Source organism: Pituophis catenifer, unplaced genomic scaffold (genome assembly GCF_029215685.1).
Source record: "Pituophis catenifer annectens isolate HBS135680 unplaced genomic scaffold, rPitCat1.0.hap2 SCAF_2, whole genome shotgun sequence".
In the NCBI taxonomy this organism is placed as follows: domain Eukaryota; kingdom Metazoa; phylum Chordata; class Lepidosauria; order Squamata; family Colubridae; genus Pituophis; species Pituophis catenifer.
The window spans coordinates 91,598,352-91,621,531 of NW_027256882.1; the positions used below are offsets into that span (position 1 = coordinate 91,598,352).

General features: G+C 40.4%; 1 protein-coding gene across 1 annotated transcript; it reads left to right on the forward strand.

Annotated features, from left to right (window-relative positions):
• Positions 1 to 13,600: 13,600 nt before the first annotated feature.
• Positions 13,601 to 23,168, forward strand: LOC139309661 (ovomucoid-like). Its single transcript, XM_070933814.1, has 4 exons — positions 13,601 to 13,655; positions 15,821 to 15,846; positions 22,723 to 22,832; positions 23,120 to 23,168. The coding sequence occupies exons 1-4, from the start codon at positions 13,601 to 13,603 to the stop codon at positions 23,166 to 23,168; spliced, it is 240 nt and encodes a 79-aa protein (XP_070789915.1).
• The last annotated feature ends 12 nt before the right edge of the window (positions 23,169 to 23,180 follow it).

Genomic DNA, 23,180 nt, shown 5'->3' on the forward strand with positions numbered 1-23,180 from the left:
AGAGCATTTGCCAGAGAATATCCCACAATCTTGACACTTTATTCATTAACAAACCCATGAAAACATCTGTTCTTCTCTCTTCTTCTGCTCTGTTGCTCTTTTAAATGTCTTAATCTGATTTATCAATAAAAAACCAAAAGCATTATCTCTCCATGAATCTTCTTTTTAAACCAATATATGAGCATACTTTTTTTTGTTTTAGTTCCTTTGAGTCAAAGTTGACTCATTGCAACTGCCTCAACTTGTTTGTGCAGTTTTCTTGGCACATATTTTTTCAGAAGTAATTTTCCCTTTCTTCCTTCCTATCAATGACTGACCAAGAACAATTAGCTGACTTCATATCTAAGGTGAAACTAGAATTCATGGTCTCCTGCTTTTTAGCTTATGCTTTAACCACTACATCAAAGTGGCTCATATTGGCATTTATAGTTTTATTGCATTTTAAAAGGCGCAATAATTTCATACTGGTATCAGTGGTGAAATGTAAAATTTGTTACTACCAGTTCTGTGGATGTGGCTTGGTGGTGGTGGGGGTAATGTGACTGGGTGGGCATGGCCAACTTTTTTTTTCTTTTAAAAGTATTTTTTCTACAACCTCCTCAGCTGAAGAGGTTGCAGAAAAAAATGCTTTTAAAAGCCTCTGACGATTCCAGCTGAGCCCCGCAATCATCCGAGGCTTTTTTTAAACTTTCAAAAGCATTTTTTCAGCTGAAGAGGTTGTAGAAAAAATGCTTTTAAAAGTTAAAAAAAAGCCTCTGATGATCGCGCAGCTCAGCTGGTCATTGGGGGACACAGGGATTTTTGCTACCGATTCTCCAAACCACCCGCCACCATCGCTACCGGATCGAGCGATCTGGTCTGAACCAGGAGCATTTCACCCCTGACCGGTATATATGCAATTGGGTACATATTGCTATGTATTGATAATGTATATTTTTGGATTATTGTCAAGAGACAATAATTAAAGGTTGGTTACTGGTACCACATAAATCAGGAAGTTTTTCCTCATGACACAAAAAGCACTTCTGCAGAAAGTACATTCCCCCAAGCTAGTACATTACTCTCAGTAATGATTTGGTTATCTTTACGCAAAAACTGTCTCCCATTCAGAAATATTCAAATATGAGATTTCCCAATCATCTCCTGACATGAGATTCAAATCACATATTCCCCTTTTCATAATGAATGCACCTTTGATGATATTCATCTGGATAACTGTAGCAGGATCTGGATAACTTTAGGAGCACAAATGCATTGAGATTGTATGCAGAAAATGTGTAATTTTCCATTTCTCTTTCTAAATCTCAAACAACCCATTCTCTATTTCATGCATCAACAATGCAGGCCCACATTGAAAGTGAAAATGTCCCATGGTCCTTTTCTGCATTGTTCTCTGTACAGCCATATTATTCCCTTGCTAAATACAACATTGCAAACTTAACAGCAATTGACATATCTTGACAAATCCTGCTTCAGTGTTTTTTTTTCCCAATACACTTTATTAAGCTTTTATTATATTAAAAACATAAAAAATTATTTCACTCAACAACAGCTATTTGTGGTGCTTTCCTTGTGACGATAATTCGTGCATTATTTACAAAAATTAAATTGTGCATATTTACATTCTTATTTTATCTATTACTTATACTTAATAACTATCTATCTTTAATCTATCTCTATTCTATCCAGTTATACTACTGTTCCCACACATTGTAAAATATCGATGCCTCTTTATCTTTTAGACTCAGCATTAATTTGTCCATTTCTGCGCAATTCATGATCTTTTGTATGACCAGTTTCTCTGCGGGTGTGCATGGCTGTTTCCAACATTGAGCGTAGGCAATCCTGGCAGCGGTTAATATGTGTAGTACTAGATATTTTGTACCCTTCGCTTTTTTTTTTTTTTGAAGATCCCCAATAGGAAGAGTTCCGGTTCTAAGTCTAATTGTTTGTTAGTAATTTCCTGTAGCCAATCTTTAATTTTTAGCCAATATTTTCGAGCCTCAGGACAGGACCACCACATATGGTAGTATGTTCCCTCTTTCTTTTTACATTTCCAACATTTGGGGCTCATTTTAGGGTACATTTTAGCTAATCTCGAAGGGGGTAAGTGTCACCTGTAAAATATTTTATATGCATTTTCTTTATATGCTGTGGATTTTGTTAGTTTATGGTTTCTGTTCCATATGTTCTCCCAATTTGATAGTTTTATGTTGTGTCCAATGTTTTAACCCCATGCAATCATGGGCTTTCACTACTTCTTCCTCCATTTCTACTTTCAAAAGATATTTGTAAATTTTACTAATATTTTTTTTGTCTGGTCCTAATAAAATTTTATCTAATTGTTGTGGTTTAAGATATATTCCATAATCTTTTATATCTTGTTTATATCGGTTTTGTAATTGGAGATAAGCCCACCAGTCAACTTGTAGCCCTTGTTCTTGGAGGTCCTGTATTGTTTTTAACTTTCCATGGTTATATAATAGGTTTTTATATTTTAACATTTTGTTCAAATCTAAATTGTTTGGGTGGATCATCGCTTCCATTGTGGATAGCCAAGTTGGGATTTTTATGTAGTGTTTCTTTTTAACTTTAATCAATTATTTATTAGTGAATCTCTAATCAATCCGTGAAAGTATCCATGGAAGTATTGTTGTTTTGTAGGTCCTGTTTCCCACAGAAAGGCATGCCATCCTCTCTGCATATCGTGACCCTCTATAGCTAGTAGAGTTTATCAATTTATTCTTCAAATTGATCCAATCTTTTAACCAAACTAATGTTGCTGCACTATAATATAATTCCCAGTTTGGCAATCCAAATCCTCCTCTGCTCTTCAGATCTTGTAGTAATTTCATTTTTATTCTGGGTTTTTTCCCCTGCCAAATAAATTTTGCTATTGTTTTATTAAGGTCATTAAAAAAGGTCTTTTCTAATTTAACTGGGATGGTCTGGAACAAGTATAGAAATTTTGGTAATATAGACATTTTTATGGTTGCTCTTCTTCCTAAAAGTGACAGTTGCATGTTAGTCCATAATTTTTTTGTTTGTTGTAATAGTTTGTTATAGTTATTCTCCTTTATCGATTTGCAGTGTGCTGTCAACCATATACCTAAGTATTTGATTTTTCTTGTTGTTTGGAGTCCAAGTGTTTATTCCAATTCTGTTATTTGTAGTTCTGTTAAATTTTTCGCTAGAATTTTCATTTTCTGTCTATTAATTTTCAGTCCTGCTACAGCTCCATATCTTTCTAATTCCTTAATTAATGTTTGTCCTTTCTCTATTGGTTTTTCGATAATAAAAGCCAAATCATCTGCAAATGCTTGCAATTTATATTCTTCATTTCTGGTTTTCAATCCTTTTATTTCTGAATTTTGTCTAATTCGTTCTAATAATACTTCTAGTGACAGTATGAAGAGCAGAGGACATAGAGGACAACCTTGTCAAACTCCTTTCTCTATATTTAAAGTTTGGATGTTTTCTCCATTAATTATATTTTTTGCTTTTTGTATCAAATATATTGCCATTATAATATTCTAAATTTAGTGCCAAAATTCATATCATAAACTTGTTGAATCATAAATTGCCAATTGAGGTTGTCAAATGCCTTTTGGGCATCCAAGAAAACAAAGGCTACTTATTTCTCCGGGTGGGCTTTGTAATATTCTAAACTGTCCATTATTATTCTTAAATTATTCCTGATTTATCTATTTGGGAGAAATCCATTTTGATCTAAGTGTATATAGTCGTTCAAAATTTTCTTTAATCTGTTGGCAATAATAGTAGCAAATATTTTATAGTCTACGTTTAACAGAGAGATTGGTCTATAGTTTTGTATCACTCTGGCATCTGTATCCCCCTTCAGGATTAGTGAAATTAATGCTTCTCTCCAAGTATCCGGCATTTTAGCTGATGTTAATACCTCATTGTATAGATCAACCATTATTGGTCCTACTTGTTCTTCTATTACCTTATAAAATTCTGATGGAAAACCATTGGGGCCCGGTGTTTTGTTACTTTTCTGGGATCTGAATGCTTGAATTAATTCCATCCTAGTTATATCCTTAGTCAAAGTTTCTTTCAGTTCATCTTTTATTTCTCAGGTTCTTTTTTCTCTTAGATACTCCCTTATTTGATCCTCATCTACTCTTTCTTTCTTATAGAGATCCTCAAAATATTTATCTGCGATCTCTTTTTTCTTTTCTATTGTGTGTTGGTAATCTCCATTTTCATCTTGTATTTGGTAGATGGTTCTTTTCTCTCTCTCTTTTTTAAGTTTATAAGATAGCCATCTTCCTGGCTTGTTTGCTTGTTCGCAATATATTTGTTTGATTGCCTTCAAGTTTCTAACCAATTCTTCCTGATCAACTAAATTAAGTTTGTGTTTATGAAAAATCAATTGTTCTTGTAATTGGGAATTTTGAGGGCTGTTCTATAATTTGGTCTCTAATTTTTTGATTGCTTGAAGTAGATTGTTTTGTTGGGCATATTTTTCTTTGTTCTTTTTTGTAACAAAGGATATTATAATTCCCTGTATAACAGCTTTCATAATATCCCATAAGTTTTGGGTCGTTGTATATTGGTTATTATTTTCTTTAAAATACAAATTTAGTTCTTCCTTAATTTTCTTGGTCTTTTCTGGATTTAGTGTTCTCCATATATCTATTAAATTTAATTCTTTGGTCATTTCTACATATATTTTGGGTAGTTCTCTTCCCCCCCCTTTCTTATTTCCCCCATTGTAGTCTTTTTGATAATCTGCTATTGCATTATAATCTCCTATGATGCAAATATTTTTTCTTTCTAATTCAATAATTTTATCATATAGGGCTTTGTAAAATTCTTTTTGATTATCATTGGGGGCATAAATTACCACTAATAATTTTTTTAAAAAAAAATATCTGTATTTCTATTGCCAGAATTCTTCCTTTGGGGTCTGCAAATATTAAGTTTGCCTTTATCTCTTCTTTAATGTAGACAGCTATTCCTTTCTTTTTCTCCTGATCTGCAGAAGCCGTAAACAGAGTCCCTAATTTGGGACAATCTAAATATTTTTCGTCTGTTTTTAAAATGTCTGTTTCCTGTAAACATATAATATCTGCATTTTGTTTTATTAAGTTTGCCAAAATCCTTTTTCTTTTTCTCATTGAGTTTAGTCCATTTATGTTGATAGATAAGAGTTTCACCTCTTTTTCCATAACCCTAATTGTATCTCATTTTTTGTCTTCTGTTTGCTCTTATTTCCCTTTCTGTTCTGTTCGCTGTCTTAGGCCCTTCTCTTTCTTGTTGTTGTTGGTTGGTATCTTTTACTTCTTGTTCTTCGTCTTTATTTTTTGGTTGGTCTTGTCCTTCTTGAGAGTGTTGACCCTGTAAACATTTCCTTCAACATTTCCTCCTTATCTCTATTTAGCTTCAGCTAAAATTTCTGCCATCACTAGTTCCAGATCTTCATCTTTATTTTTCATTATATTTTGGAATCTTAGGTACGATGCTGCTTTATCCATCTCAATATAGATCAAAGAATCTTCCATTTCTTTGCTCACCATTTTTATTTGTTGGTCCACCTTTTCTAGTTTCTTCTCTGTTTGTTCCGTTCTTTTCTCTATTTCCTTTATTGTGTGTTCATTCTTTTCTAATGCTTGTTGAATTGACCCTACTTTTTCATCGAGCTTTGATATGTTTGATCTCATTTCCATTTTTAGTTTCCCCATTTCCTCTTTCAGCTTATTAATATCAGCGCTTGTCTCTAAATGATTCTTTACCATTATTTCTTGGAGTTTAACCATCGATTCTTGCAATGTGAGTAGCGAGATTTGAATATTAATATTCGAAGCGGTGTTTTGTTTCTTGGCTGCCAGCATTCCTTCTATTGTTTTTTGCGTCGTCGGAGAAGCTGTTATTGCTGAGGGTGTTAGGGTTAGTGTGGTCTTCTTTCCTGTCTTAGTTATTGTGGTGTTTGTAGAAGTCAGGGATGAAATACTCCCGGTTTGGACCGGCTCAAGCGAGTAGGTAGCGATGGCGGCGGGCAGTTCGGAGAACCGGTAGCAAAAATCCCTTCCCCCCCCCAGCCTCCAGCTTGCTTACCTTCACATGCCTGTCTTGCTTCACTTGCTATAATCCCTGCAATCCATTGCATCAGCAAGCAACTGAATCTCCCTGCCTGCAATCAAGCTCATCGGTGAGCAGCTCTTTCTGCCTGCCTGCCTGCCTGCCTGCCTGCCTGCCTGCCTGTAAGTTTTTTTCCCCTTTGGGAGCTTTAAAAAAAATAGTTAATTGGGGGGGGGGTTAGCTGTTCTTTTTTTAGACCTAGCCATTTAAAGTTTAGGAAGTTTTAAATTTAGCTGCTTTTATATAAAAATAAAATAAAATAAAGTAATATTTGTGCAGCTTTCTGAGATTTTGTGTGTTTCTGCAGTGTTTCACTCTAACTACACAAACAGACAAATCTCACAAAGCTGTATGTGGAATTCTGTGTGTGTAAAGTGTGAAAGTTGGTTTTTTGGACTTTTTGTGGCTGTGTGAGGTTCCTGCTTGTTGCATGGGCCACTTTGGGTCTAACACAGCTGCTTTTACATTGTGGGTGAGCCAGTTGTGTTGTGTTGTGTTGTGTGTGTAAAGTGTGAAAGTTGGTTTTTTGGGCTTTTTGTGGCTGTGTGAGGTTCCTGCTTGTTGCAGGGGCCATTTTGGGTCTAGCATAGCTGCTTTTACATTGTGGGTGAGCCAGTTGTGTTGTGTTGTGTGTTTAAAGTGTGAAAGTTGGTTTTTTTGGGGCTTTTTGTGGCTGTGTGAGGTTCCTGCTTGTTGCAGGGGCCATTTTGGGTCTAGCACAGCTGCTTTTACATTGTGGGTGAGCCAGTTGTGTTGTGTTATGTTTTGTAGGTTAAAAAAGGGCAACTAAGTGATGTTGACTTGGCCACGCCCACCTGACCAACAAGCCACACCCACCCAGTCACCTGACCACCAAGCCCCACCCACTAATTAAGCCACGCCCACAGAACCAGTAGTGAAAACTTTTAGATTTCACCCCTGGTAGAAGTCATCTCTTCTCATATCTCTTTCTGTTTTTTAAGGATATTATACACATTGTCCAAATTGGCGTTAAACAACTTAAAATTATTTTCCTTAAGAGTTGGCTGTTAATATGATATGGTACTTGCTATAAATTTTTATGGTGTTATATTATTTGTATAAGTCTTGATGTTCACAACACTATTCAGTAATTGTAAGGTACATACCTAAGTAGAAGATTGATATGCCTAGCTACAGATATCTATATGAAACTTTTTTCCCCCAATTCAAATATAAATATATCAGTATCTTACAGTTTACGTTGTAAATCAAAATATAAATAAAGTAAAATTTAAAAAAATTAAACTTTTAAGTGTCAATCTATAAGAATAAATTACCTAGAACTTTCAATCAATTAATATATAACAATAAATATAATCAATTCCTTAACTAGGTTAAATAGCCTTATGTTGAATAAATTAATAAGTTAGGTAAGTTAAATAATAATAGTTCAAAATTATTTACACTAAACTATATTGAAATTAGTTATACTTTAAATCTATAGTTTATATAATGGAATATATCTAGTTGTAAATACCAGTTAGCTATAAAATTAATGATTTCCAAAAAGCATTCAAGATATTATATCCAGTAGGAAAAGAGAAAAGATAATCAATTAGCAGATTCAAAAAACAGAAAATAAAAAAGTCACCAATTCATCAGTTTCTTATTACTGTTTCAGTCTCTCAAAAATTCCCATCAACTCCATTCTCTTTATTATGTGGATAGGTTGCTGAGTAATGCTCTTCCCTATGGATGCTCTCCCCTTTCGTTACTTCAGCTGCGTGTCAATCTTTAGTAAAGCACAGAGTTTGCAGCCTCGTAACTAGTGTTTTGTTCTCAGTTTTTCAAAGTTCAAAATGTAAAGTCTGAAGACTAATAATCAGAAGGTATCCCGGATCGCTATCTTCTCTTATTTTGTTCGTTAAAATGTCCTGCCTTTTCAGGCTATTGATCGTTCCCCAGTCACTTCCCACTCACTCTCACCTCTGCTTCTTAGCAGCTTTCTTGGGTTACGATCAATCAATCTTCACAATGAGGTGTGAACCTTCTTTCTTGCTAATCTTCTGTAACGCAAATTCTTTTGCACTGACCTCTCGTTACTCATCACCATGAGCTATCATTTGATCTTGCTTTCCACTTTGCTGGCTGTCAGGACTTTGGGGCCACCATTGAAAAATGTCAGCCTCTTGATTGCTGGGCTCAACGGGGTTTCTTTTTGTCGTGATCGCTTATCGCCAAACTGCTCCTCGAGTATCCCCACTCCCACATGCTTCCCTTCGGGCTTCGTGTATCCTTTCAGGATCGCTCCAGCACCAGAAAAAAGGGGCAAAGAACAGAGCAAGCTCCTCAACCCCTCTCTTTGTCCAAACGACACCAACCGGAAGTCCTTGCTTCAGTGTTTAAGAAACCAAGTACTGGTTGCTAGAAGTAAGAAGGGGTTGTGTGTGTGTGTGTGTGTGTGTGTGTGAGAGAGAGAGAGAGGGGGGGGGGGAGAGAGAGAATCCAGTCTGTGCTGAAAGTATGTTTAGTTTAATCACTTTAGGCTTAGCTCCAGGTTTATGTTGTGCTCCATTCTAATCAGGGTTGCCTGCTTTGATTCTGGGCACCTGAGAGTAGGGAAGGGGAATATGAGAATGAAAGTTGGTTGCTTCTTTCTTCCTTCTCTCATTTCATACATTATGCAGCCTTGCAAACTGTATCTGGACATCTTAATTATTAATCAGAATGGAGCTAGAAGGGGCCTTGGAGGTTTTCTGGTCCAACTGTCTGCTCAAGCAGGAGACCCTATGCCATTTCAGACAAGTGACTGTCCAGTCTCTTCTTAAAAACCTTCAGTGATGAAGCACCCACAACTTCTGACAACAAGCTGTTCCACTGGTTAACTGTTCTCACTGTTAGGAAGTTTCTCCTTAATTCCAGGTTGCTTCTCTCCTTGGTTAATTTCCATCCATTGTTCCTTGTCCTGCCCTTTGGTGCTTTGGATAATATATTGACCACTTCCTTTTTCTCGTAGCTCTCAAGTACTGGAATACTGCTATCATGTCCCCCCAATTCTTATTTTCTCTAGACTAGCCTAATCTTTTATATATTTAATAGGTTAGCCAAATCTGGAGGGATTAGGCAACATGTAATTAAAAACTATGCATGAGGAACCTCTTCATGCCAAAAGTCTGCTCTGCAAGGGAAGTCTTGATTGCTCTTTTCCAACACTTAAGAGGAAAAATGAGCGTTCCATAAGTTACCTTCACTGTTGGAAATTTTAAAAGTCCATTGCAATCTCCCTCCTTCCGTCTGTCTGTTTGTCTGTCTGTCTCTCTCTCTCTCTCTCTCTCTCTCTTTCTCTCTCTCTCTCTCTTACACACACACACCATTATACATTGTCAGTATGCATTGTCCTGTGCAGTGGTGAAATGTAAAATTTGTTACTACCAGTTCTGTGGGCATGGCTTGGTGTGGTGGGGGTAATGTGACTGAGTGGGCATAGCCAACTTTTTTTTTTCTTACTTTTAAAAGCATTTTTTCTACAACCTTAAGAGGTTGCAGGAAAAAATGCTTTTAAAAGCCTCTGACGATCAGGCAACTCAGCTGGGATCTTCAGAGGCTTTTAAAGGCATTTTTTTCCCTACAACCTGTTCGGCCGAAGAGGTTGCAGAAAAAAATGCTTTTAAAAGCCTCTGACGATCCCAGCTGAGCCGTGAGATCATCAGAGGCTTTTTTTTTTTTTTACTTTTAAAAGCATTTTTTTGGCCGAAGAGGTTGTAGAAAAAATGCTTTTAAAAGTAAAAAAAAAAGTTTCTGATGATCACATGGCTCAGTGGGCATGGGGGGCCCAGGGATTTTTGCTACTGGTTCTCCGAACCACCCGCCGCCATTGCTACCGGATCGGGCGATCCGGTCTGAACCGGGAGCATTTCTTGTTTCCTGTGCCTAATGTGTTGTTTTTCTTTTTTTTCCCCATCTCTCATTGGGCAGAGATTTAGAAAAGACTAAACAGACAGACAATAGGGCATACACAAGGCTGCTTGCGTAGCATGTTCGTGGCTACCAGCACCAACTCATTCCTTTTGATTGCATTCCCCATTGTGTGCCTACTTATTCTTTTTATTTCCTACAAATGGAGATACAAACATTGATTCCCTTCTGTTAATTATGTCCTTTTCCTCTTCTCATTATCTACAAAAAAATGAGAAATTAGCCTCTAAATAGTGAAAGATCATTATTGTGGATTTAGTTGAGACTGAGTTCATTCTGGTACCATCCGTCTCCCTTCCTAGCAGCCAGTTGTATAGGTCACAAATGAGGTGTTGCAAACGTCAAGATTGAGAACCCCAACACGGATTTGCTTTCAAGTCAGGCAGATGTTTCAATCAAAAACCATGCAGTTGTCTTCACCTGGTGCTTATCAGCTCTTGATCTTCCTTATGCTCTTCTCCATTATTTCTGTTAAAGGTGCTGTTAAAGGTAGTCCTCAACTTATGACCACAATTGAGCCCAAAATTTATGTTAAGTGAGAAATTTGTTAAGTGAGTTTGCTTGCACATTTAAGTGAATCACTGCAGTTCTTAAATTAGTAACATGATTGTTAAGTGAATCTGTTAGATATAAATGCCTAATACAAACTCGCCATGGCAGGGCAGGGGTTAACCTCATCCACCCACCAGACCCTTCCCTTGACCCCTCCTTACCTTGGCTCCGCCTCCCAGGTATATAAGGTATTGTCCAGGGGTTCACCACGCACTCCAGATGATCACCTGTAACAGTAAACATGATGTAAATAAAGATTCCTTGAATTAAACTCACCCCATGTTGGAGTTATTGGGTTGGATCCTTGGAAATACGTAACAGAATCTGGTTTCCCCATTGATTTTGCTAGTCAGAAGGGCACAAAGGGGGATCACATGACTCAAGAATGCTGCAACCGTCATAAATCGGAGTCAGTTGTCAAGCACCTGAATATAAATCATGTGACCACAGTGATGCTGCAATGCTCATAAGTGTGAAAAATGGTCATAAGTCACTTGTTTCAGTGCCGTCATAACTTTGAATGGTCACTAAATGAACTGTTGTAAGTCAAGGACTACCTGTATTATAAGTTCTTTCATTTCAACTTCTTTTTTATTTTTATCCAACTCTTTTATCCAAGATGCATCCTTGTTGTATTTCTTTGGCTTGTCCCATAGCTGTATCCAGAACTGCACTGTTTCTACTTTGTCGGGTCTCGACTGGCTCTATCCATTGTTGGATTGGTAGAAACATTTCTGATTTGACTGAAATTGCAGATTCTGCCTATAGTATGCAATTCAAGCTTTGTACCTGCTGATCTGTTTGGCTATAGCTGTTATTTGCTTTTTTATTATTTCTTAATAAGGTTGCTTTCATCTTCTTGCTTTCCATTCTTCTTTTCTTTCTTATGTTCTATCTTGCCTGCATCTGATCTTAGCATGCTGGACTTATTTTCCAGCCTGATCTTTCATTTTGGGGCTGCAGTGTTTGCCTATTTTCTTCCTCATTGATTTTGCATCCCGGGTATTCAGTTATAATGCAGCTGTGCTGTATATTAGTTGGTTTGTTTTTTGCAATGAGCTGGCACTTATATTTGATATTACAGTATTGGCATATTTTAATATTTGTGTTAGCTGTTTCTTTGAAACCAGTTTTGAAATAAGCAAACTTATTCTGTTATTTTTGTGCTACTAGAGATAGACAATTATCACCAAAGAATTCTGTATATTTCTACATGAAGGAAATTACTTTCATCTAGAAAATTTATCAATTTATTATTTTATTGTAGGACCAAATGGTAACCTTTCACTATGTTTTAAAATGTCTTTGCACTGATGCTCTTGCAATACTATGCATCATTTAACTTGGGTATGATCTATATTGGCTCTGCACTACATCCTACAACATCTTGAATCTCCAAAGACCTATGCAAGGGTCCTCTTTGTAGACTTTAGTTCAGCATTCAATACCATCATTCCAGACACACTTCTAACTAAGCTAAACCAGCTACAGGTACCTGAACACACTTGCAAGTAGATCATAAGCTTCCTAACAAACAGGAAGCAGCAGGTGAAGCTAAGCAGAATTGGATCAGATACCTGTACAATTAGCACAGCCCCCCCCCCCCCAAGGCTGTGTTCTCTCCCCATTTCTCTTCTCTCTGTATACCAATGACTGCATCTCTAATGATCCATCTGTTAAACTACAACAGTAATCGGTCTCATTCAAGACAATGATGAAACTGCATACAGACGGGAGGTTGAACAACTAGCTTCATGGTGTGACCAGAACAATCTGGAACTGAACACACTCAAAACCGTAGAAATGGTGGTAGACATTAGGAGAAACCCTTCCATACTTCCACCTCTCACAATACTAGACAAGACAGTATCAACAGTAGAGACCTTCAAATTTCTAGGTTCTACCATATCGTAAGATCTAAAATGGACAGCTAACATCAAAAACGTCATCAAAAAAGCACAACAAAGAATGTTCTTTCTGTGCCAATTCAGGAGATTCAGTATCAGGAGCTGCTGATACAGTTCTACAGAGGAATTATTGAGTCTGTCATCTGCATCTCTATAACTGTCTGGTTTGGTTCTGCAACCCAACAAGACAGACACAGACTTCAGAGGATAATTAGAACTGCAGAAAAAAACATTACTACCAACCTGCCTTCCATTGAGGACCTGTATACTGCACAAGTCAAAAAGAGGGCTACGAAAATATTTAGAGACTCCTTGCATCCTGGACATAAACTGTTTCAACTCCTACCCTCAAAACGACGCTATAGACCTGTGATGGCGAACCTATGGCACACGTGCCACAGGTGGCACACGGAGCCATATCGGTGGGCACGTGAGCATTGTCCTAGCTCAGCTGCAGCGCACATGAGCGCGCAGGCCAACTGATTTTCAGGCCTTCCAGGCACACCGGAAGTTGGCAAACAGGCCATTTCCAACCTCCAGAGGGCCTCCAGCGGGTGGGGAAGGCCATTTTCATTCCTAGAAAGCCTCTGGAGCCTGGGGAGGGTGAAAAACGGGCCTACCGGGCCATCATGTGCCAAAAACAGGGGGAGACGGGGGTGGGGTCACGCGTGCATGCATGGGGGGTAGGGCACATTGAATTGTGGATGTTGGCATGCACACACACGAACCCACGCGCTCCTCCCACTTTTGGCACCCGACGGCAAAAAGGTTAGCCATCACTGCTATAGACCACTGCACACCAGAACAACTAGACGGAAGAACAGTTTTTTCCTGAATGCTAGCTCTCTGCTATCTTAGTGACACAATCTCTTCCTCTTTTCAAGATAAATTATGACATGTGTTTCTTCATTCTTGACCTTTGCATTAAAAAAAGAGTTTTGAAATAGGTCTGCTCATGGCAGGTAACTCTGGCCCTATTTCTACATAATTTCTCCTGAAAAGAGGAAGAGATTGTGTCACTAAAATAGCAGAGAGCTCATATATAGTGAAGAAAGGCATGGGAGAGACCTACCTGCAGAACCAGACCCACTAACTCAATCATGAAGCGAGGAGGCTTTCTGCTGCTTACTCTGATGGTGTTCTTCTTCTACTCAGGTAGGTTATATTTCTTTTTTCTTCTCAACATTTTATTAAATTGTAGAATAAAAAAAAAGAAAAGCAAATAGTAAGACACATTGGGGAGGAGAAGGGGAAAGAAAAGTGAGAGGGTTGGGGAGAAAAGAAAAAAAAAAGTGTTGACTTCCGACTCCCTCTGCTGCAGTAGAATAAAGCATTAACATCAAACCTCAACTTTTTCCTTTTCCATAATATTATAAATTAGCCATTTCTGTAACAACAAATCAATCTAATCAGTAAAACCCAAAATCAAGGTTTCATTTTTTTCCACCTCAAGCACAAAGTCCAGAAGCGGTCTCCATGTAGCAGCAAAAGGACTTACATTCTTCTCTTTGATCAAAATGGTAGCTGCCAGCTCCATCTGCTTCTGTAGCCATTTGTCCATGGTGGGAATCGAAATGTCCTTTCATTTTTGTGCATATAGCAGTCTTGCTGCTGTCAACATATATAAGATCAAAGTTACAAAGTTACAAAAGTTTCTGGTTTCATTTTTATTTTCGTTTTAAGAATTTCCTGTATTAAAATACGAATTTTACTCCAAAATTCCTTTGCTTTATCACATGTCCACCATAAATGATAAAAGGTCCCTTCTTTACTTTTACATTTCCAACATTCATTTCAAATACCTTTATACATTCTAGATCATTTATCCGGTGTTAAATACTAGCGATTGATCATCTTATAAAATTTTTCTTTTAAATTATAGTTTAGTATGAATTTTAAACCTTTCGTCTACATATTTTCCCATTGTTCATGCATCAGATTGTGTCCAAAGTCCCTTGCCTACTGAATCATACAATGTTTTACATGTTCACTTTCCAAATTCAGTTTCAGTAACATTTTATAAACCTTAGCAATAATGTGTTCATCAGTACCCAGTTTGAGGACCCAGTTTGTGGGGGCAATAAGCTGACTTTGTATAAATATACAAAAGGATGAAGGCTATTGCTTAACGCATTGTAAGCCGCCATGAGTCTCCGGAGAAGGGCAGCATATAAATCAAATTAAAAAAAAAAAGTACCACAGAGTAAGATTTCCAATTCATCTTTCACAAAATCAAACCCATAACTGTGGATTGTATCTCATATTGCTACTTTTCCTTGTGGGGGGAATTTTGTTTTCAGGACTTACACTCCATTAGATGGGTCATCGAGAAAACAAGACCATAATTCACCAACAATCTCAAATCAGTCTCAGTAGAAACTGATTCGTCCTTCAGGAACATTCATAGAAGAGTCAAAGGAAAGCAAGAGGTTACAATCATGCAGAGATTATTGTATCGCAAGAAGATTTTGCACATCAGGGCTACTCAAACTACTTGTGGGGAATACAATTTTTTGTACAGCTGAACTGGCAAGCTACGCAGGCAAAGTGTAGAAAATAGCCCTGGTGACTTTGGAAAGATGGCAGTTATTTTGTTTACTACAGGGAGTTCTCAAATTACAACCATTCATTTACTGATCATTTGAAGTTACGAAGGCACTGAAAAATGAGATTTATGATTGATTTTCACACCTATGACTACCTCAGCATCACTCTGATCACTCAAAATTTGGAACCTTGGTAACTGGCATATATTAATGCAGTTGCAGTGTCTTGGGGGCCCTAATGCAGTTGCAGTGTCTTGGGGGATGTGATCACTTTTTGCGACCTTCTGACAAACCAAGTCAATGGGAAAGGCAGATTCACTTACCAACCGTGTGACTAACTAAACAACTGCAGTATTTCACTTAACAACTGTGGCAAGAAAGGTAGTAAAATGGGGCAAAACTCTTTTAATTCTTTTAAAATGGGGCAAAACTCTTTAACTCTTTTAACCACTGTTAGTACTTTTCCCGAGTACTTAACATTTTCTGTGCAAAGACACCAATGGTGTCATGTCTCAGTCTCTTACGTGGCTCTTACATGTAATTGGAAACATTTGTAATGTAAGCAGAAGCTCCACTGATTCCAACATGGTTAGCTTGGCTCTGAATCTGTTTTAGGATGCCCCTCTGTTAAATTTTATATTAAGTCCAAGAACATCGGCTGCTAAGATATATACAGAAATAGACGAAAACCATACCTTTTGAGATGAAGAGAACAAAATATAAGATGGTATAGATTTGTTCTAAGTGTTTTCATTTTGAATGTTTTGGTTGCAGATGTTGCCACTGCAAAGGATCTCAAGGTGAGTCACAAAAAATTATTCTTATTCAAGTCCCTTGTATTTCATGATTTGATTATGAATTGTGTCCAGGTTTCAAGTAATACACCCATAGAATACAAAACTCCATGGCAGGTAGATTCCTCAAAGAATAGGCTTATTGGATATATCATATTGGCACAGACTGGTGAAAACCAACTCTAAAGGTTCCCACAGTTTTCAGCTACCAAAAAATAAAAGTTTTCCCCTTTTCCCAAACAACCAGTCACATGGTCCAATTAGGGTGCTGTCCAGTTGCTTGGTAACATCACTCCTCCTCTCTTCAGCTACCTGTTGGAATGTCCTTGGTTCTCAGGGGAAAGTATTTTGTTTTTGATAAGTTCGAGGTGTGGGAAGAGAAGAGACAGACTCCAGAACTTGGGTCTCTTAGTTTAATCAGGTCATCTCCAAATCAGCACTGCCGGCTCGGCAGCTGCGACTTGACTTTTTAAAGCCATCCGACTTGCCGGCCAGCCGGCCACTGACAGTAGTTTAATTTCCCGTCGCGAATTCCATCCAATCTGTGGGAGCCATGCAAATTCCTGCGTATGCCCGTACGTAACACCCCTCCCCTCCTAGCTGAAAAATTGTCCACCCCATGGTCGATGTATGTGACGTAGTTACATAGGTAGGTGGGGAGCCGGATCGTCCGATTGGGCCTGCGCAGCTCATTTGGTTCTGGGATTTCAGCCGGCTTGGTCGGCCCTGTTGTTGCTCCGGCTGGCTGCGATGGAATCTCCTGGAACTCTTCGCTGCGTGAGGTGGATTCTGACCTCACTTCCCCGCTTCCTGGCCCTAGACTACTTGGTGTGCTTTCGTCTGACTTTGGTAAGTACCCAATACTAACTCTCAGGCTTGAGTTTAGTGCAATGGGTGTGTGAATAGGTAGGACTGGTGTATTGTTGTTGGTGTTTCCCAGCTCCGGTGTGTATGTTCCCCAGGGCAGGGACTCCAGTCTTGTGGCTTGTGTTTTTTCCTCATTGTTTTCCCTCCCTCTGGATCTTAACTGGGATTCTCCCCACCTTGCCCAGAGTTGGTCAATGTGCCTTCTCCATATTTTACCATCCTCCAACTCCACCTTATTTGACTTGGGGCCCGTAACTGCAACTATCCTAGCCTTTATCCATGTAGGGTGCCCTGCATAGTTATGAGCAAACACCAAATCATCTACATTAAAATTCCTTTTGGGTTTGGCCAAATATAGTGGGGTCTCCGGGTGGTACTCCTTGTGTAACCGGTCCAACCGGGACTGTAGCTTCCTACCTATTAACATCTCGGCTGGGCTCCGATGGGTAGCTGAACTGGGATTATATGTTGGGCGAGGAGGAACTTGTCAATTTTCTCCTGTCCATTCCCAGGGCCCATCCTGGTGAGGGTCTCTTTAGTGAGTCTCACCATTCATTCAGCTTGCCTGTTTCCCACCGGACAAAACGGTGTCACTAAGGCATGTTTTATCCCTAGTTTGGCCAAGAATACTTCCATGGCCTTAGTGGTCAGCTGTGGCCCATTATCCAATACTAACACATTGGGTAATCCATGTGTCGCAAACAACCTTCTCAATGCCCAGATGGTAGCCTCTGTTGTCATTAATGGCATTAAAATTACCTCTAGCCACTTCGAATATGCATCAATGACAATTAAAAACATTTGCCCCCCCCATGGGTCCCACAAAGTCTATGTGTATCCGTCACCACGGACCTTTGGGTGCCTCCCACTCCCTCAGGGTTTTGTGGGGGGGCACCAGTCTTGTCTCCTGGCAGGGCATGCATGTTGCCACCCACTTCGTGATGTCTTTATCGATTTGAGGCCACCAGAGGTAGCTCCGGGTGAGTGCTTTCATGCACATGATTCCTGGGTGCCCCGCATGCAATGTCTCTAGTACTTGTCGTCTCAGGCTTCTTGGCACAACCACTCTCTCCCCCCCCACAATAGACACCCCCTCATTGCTGACAACTCTGTCCTCTTGTTTTCAAATGTTTTAAATTTCTCTCCTACCATTCCCTGTGGCTACCCCCTCAATACTCAGTTCAGAACTCTGGCTAGTGTTGCGTCCCTTCTGATTTGGTCTGCGATCTCATTCACGGTGGTTTGGCTGGCAGGGTTGACGATGATCAGGAGTACTTGTGTGGCCGGTGCCTGGTCTTCCACTAGTTCCGATGTTGGGCATCTGCTGAGGCCATCTGTGTTGCTGATGCTGGGGCCTGGGCGATGGATTAGTGTGTAGTTGTAGCCGGTGAGGAAGATAGACCATCTCGTCATTCGGGGTGCTATGAAGTTCGGGGTTTGCTTGTTTCCTGTGAGCAGTCCCAGCAGGGGCTTGTGGTCCATTATTAGTTCGAAATGTCGGCCGTACAAATATTCATGGAATCGCTTGACCCCGGCCAATAGTGCCAGTGGTTCCTTGTCCAACTGGCTGTAGTTCCTCTTGGGTGGGGACAATGTCTTGGAATAGAATGCTATGGGGGCTTCGGATTCATTAGGCAATCGATGATTGAGAATGGCTCCAACTCTGAATGGGGAAGCGTCACATGTTAGTAGCAGTGGAAGGGTTTCCGTGTATTGCATGAGGACACTGTCTGAGGACAGCAGCTGTTTAATGGAGGTGAAAGCATTGGCCCCACTTCCAGGCGGTCGTCTTCCCAAGGAGTTTGTGGAGCGGTTCAGCAACTGTTGCTTTTTGCTTTTAAAAAATGCCATAAAAGTTCAATAATCCTAGGAACGCTTGTAACTCCGTTTTGTTTGTGGGTGTGGGGGCTTCTCTTATTGCCTTCACCTTGCTGTCTGTGGGGTGGATGCCATTCCCATCAATGAGGTAGTCCAGGAACTTGATTTGTTTTACCCCAAACTTGCACTTTTCTCTTTTTATCTTGAGGCCCCTCTCTTGAAATCTCTTCAGGGTTTCTCTTACCCTACTCATGAGTTGTTCCATTGTCTCCCCTGAGATTAACACATCATTAAAGTAGGGAATGACTCCCGGGATGCCTTACAAGGGTCGCTCCATAAGGCTTTGAAACAGCCCTGGGGTCATGCTAACCCCAAATCGCAGTCAATTGCATTTGAATGCCCCCCTGTGGGTCATAATAGTCTGTGCCTCTGCTGTTGCCACATCCAGTGGCAATTATTGGTATGCCTGAGCAAGGTCCAATTTTGCAAAAACCCTGCCGTTTCCCAATGAATGCAGGAGATGCTGCACATGGGCACAGGATAAGCGCTTTGCTGCAATGCTTTGTTTAGCGTGCACTTATAGTCAGTGCATATCCTGATGGACCCATCTGGCTTCATTGGGGTCACTATTGGGGTCTCCCATGTGGCATGGTCAACTGGCTCGAGTATCCCCTGAGCAATTAGCTTATCTAATTGCTCATCTACCTTGGGCCTGAGAGCAAATGGCATCCGTCAATGCTTAAGCCTTATTGGGTTTACCCTGGGGTCTAGGCTAAAGGATATGGGTTTCCCCGTATATTTACCTAGGCTTCCATCAAACACGTCCCAAAATTCATTCAACAGCTGGTCCAGTTCATTTCCATTGATCCTGTGCAGCCCAGTGATGCCTAGCCCCAGGGGTTTGAACCACTCTACCCCAAGCAATGTGGGCCGGTCATTTTCGACCACCATTAGTGTAAGATGGCCGCAAAAGTCTCAGAAAATGACTCTGACCTCTGCTCTTCCCAGGATGCGGATTGAATTTCCCTGGTAGTCATTCAGTTGTATGTGTTGGGGCTTCAGCTCGCTCCGTGGAAACTTTGGGTTTAGCTGCTTCAGGGTCGCCCACGATATTATTGTGAAGAACAATCCCGTGTCCAATTCCATGTCGCACAACCTTCCTTCTATGGTGAGCCTTACGTGGAATTTGTCTCTGTTGCACGCGTCTGAGTGTCTTACTGAGTATCTTTCTTCATGGCGATGGTCCCTGAGCTTCCCAGTCTTCCGGACATCTAACCGGGGCCTTGGTTGGGTGGGAATTGGTTGGGTTGCTCTACATTCCTTGGCTATGTGTTAGACTCGATGGACAGCCTCGTCAGGGTCCTCATTGTCCTCGCCTTCAGTGCACTCTGCCGGGTCATCACTCTCCCGCCAGGCATGGTGGACTCCACTATTCTGGAGGATGTCAGTGGCGGAGTTGTCTGAGGATTCTGCCATGCGGGCTTCCTCCATGGCAACCTTGAAATCCACTCCCTGCCACACCAGCAATTTCTTTTGTAGGTTGGTGTCCCTCATGCCCAGTATGATGCGGTCCCTCATCATTTCCTCTGGGTTGATGAATTCACACTTGGCCGCTAACTGTCTCAGGCTGGCCATGAAATCATTAATGGTCTCACCCTCTCTCTGGTGCCGGCGGTAAAATTCATTCCTGCTGACCATGGGTGTTGCCACTGGCACGTAGTGGTCACAGAGTGTTTTGCAGCATTGTCCAGGAGATTCTATGTCAGCTGGTGATACAAGGGTCTGGGCCATCTTGAATACCTTGGTCCCACAGTAGGTCAGGAATAGAGCCCGTTTTCGGTTGTCGGGGAGGTCTTGGTAGTTGTTCGCTTCCATGTACATGCAGAATCGACACATGTATGTGTGCCACTCCTCCGACCATGGGTCGAAGACGGCAGAAGCTTGTGATGGGTTGGCAGCCATTATCCAGTTGGCCAATGTAGCGTCCTGCTGTGTGATGGCTGCGGTGTCACGTGGTGAGGGTCAGTTCTTTGTCCTTCTTCTTCTACAATCCCACCCTTGTCACCAGTGATAAGTTCGAGGCGCGGGAAGAGAAGAGACGGACTCCAGAACTTGGGTCTCTTAGTTTAATCAGGTCATCTCCAAATCAGTCCTGCTGGCTCGGCAGCCACAGCTTGACTTTTTAAAGCCATCTGGCTTGCCAGCCAGCCACTGACAGTAGTTTAATTTTCCCGCCGCAAATTACATCCAATCCACGGCAGCCATGCAAATTCCTGCATACGTCCGTATGTAACAGTTTTGGCTACAAATCCCCAGCTATCTCTATTCCCTCCCTAACCCTCATCTCCGTTGTGGCAACACTGAAGCCTCAAAGATGGCCTTGGTCAGGGCAACTTCAGAGTTGATAAATTGATTATGTACCATTAAGTCGGTTTCAACTCCTAGCAATCATATAGATAGATTTTCTCTGTGACAATTTATCCGTAGCTTAGTTTTTCAGTTCTTCCATGGTGTGCCCATTACCACTGTAATTGAATTCATCCACATTGCTGCTAGTCACTTCTTCTCTTTCCTTCTCTTCTTCTCCAGAGAAGTCTTTGTATAATATATCTGAAGTTGGATAATTTGACCCTGGTCATTTGTGCTTTGATGGAGAACTCTGGGTTGACTGTTCAATGATCAAAGAAACATCTATGTGCTATTAAAACTCTCATGTCTGTTTGTAGACTTCAATTGGACAAAATTGGAAAGTACTGTATAGGGCCGTGATGGCAAACCTATGGCATGCGTGCCACAGGTGGCACGTGTAGCCATATTGGTAGGCATGCGACCTCAGTTCTGGCGCACATGTGCGCACTGCCCAACTGGTTTTTGGGCCACCAGAAGTAGGAAAGCAGGCTGTTTCCTGCCTCCGGAGGGCCTCTAGGGGGTGGGGAAGGCCGTTTTCACCCTCCCCAAGCTCTTAGAAAGGCTCTGGAGCCTGGGGAGAGAGAAAAACGGGCATACCGGGCCCACCATGCCATCGCGTGTCAGGAGCAGGGGGGTGGGGGGGTCACGCATGTATGCGCGGGGGTGGGCGCATAGAATTATGGGTGTGAGCGCACATGCTCCTGGCAAGCGATGACAAAAAGGTTAGCCATCACTGGTATAGGATAATGACTATTGAAACAAGGTTAGTCACATGGAGTAATTTACAGAATGCCCGGGTCTGTAGGAATGAAATTTGGGAAATGTATGGTCATTTCAGGGCTACCATGCTCCAACTATACTTCCCAAAAAGCCATAGATTGCATGGCTAAAGGGAAGAGGAGAGGGGCGTGTTCCCACTCTCTTTCCCTCTCACTCTGGCCCCTGCAAGGCCTAAAGTTTGATCAGTCGTTGGCTGCTTTGGTGCCAAGGCCAAAATTTGAAATCTCTTTAGATGCTTGCTGTAACCACTTCAGTCATTCTCCCCCCTACTCTCTGATTACCATTGAGATTGTTTCTCATTATTGTTCCATTTGTTTTACAGCTACCACCACCAAAGCTTCATTTTAAATTTACGAACAGCTCCCTGAGCACAACTAATTTCATGCTTATGTTTTTCTTCAGTTACTTTTGCAATTGCTCCATTTCTCCCCCTCAACCCTCATGTATTTTGTAAATACACTGACCCTGATTTCAATTTCAACTTCAGCTCTTTTGACATTTTCAAACATAAAACCCTGATGCTGCACAGAATTTCCTGTACAGGGCAATAAAACCAGTACTCCCAGATCTCAAAATAGTCAGAGGTGGTACTATACTATAATTACATGCTGGTTAAATTCATTAAGGTAATGTATCTTAGCAAAGGGTCTATCTTTTTATACAATCTGCACTGGGTCATCCTAGTAAAACATGCATTATAATAATTCACCATATGCTGAAGTGACTTGCAATGCAAATGAGTTCTTCCAACAGCTTGACTTTATTTGATGTATCCAGTTCTTCTTTCTTCACAACTTTGATGTGGCTTCAATATAAAACTCACATGAGCAGAACCTACAGTTTAGACTTCATCCTCTTTATCCAGCCTTATACATTTGGCTTCCGTTACAGCAGTTTCAATTAGTCCTGCAATCAATATACAAGAAGTTCCTGTCTGGCTCTATCAATAAGCACTCCCAGATGGAAGCAGGGGTGTTTCCCCAAATATATCATTTGCTTTTTGTGTAGATTTATTGTAAGAATTACCCAAAAGAAGGCTGCACGAAAGAGTACAATCCGCACTGTGCCTCTGATGGAACAACCTATGATAATCAGTGTTTCTTCTGTAATGCATATATGTGAGTATAAAGTTTACTAAATACAGTTGGTGACAATAAAAGAGCACTTTTATTGGCAGCTCTTTTAAAATAAATTATTTTCTAACAGAAATGAACAGTGAGGTGGTGTTTAACAGTATATTTTACTATTTTACTGTTTGGGGATAGAAGGAAATAGCTCCTTGGTCAATTTCGGGGGAACCTTCAGTTCCCTTGCTGAATACTAGATTCCTTCTTTTGGTTGCACGATGACAGTCAGTAGATTCTTGACTTATCATAATGGATTCTTTGCTTTGTTTCCTCATCAGTTACAGTGGTAGAACTCTTCAGCTGAAATTCATTGGAAAATGCAAGTAATTTGAAGACATA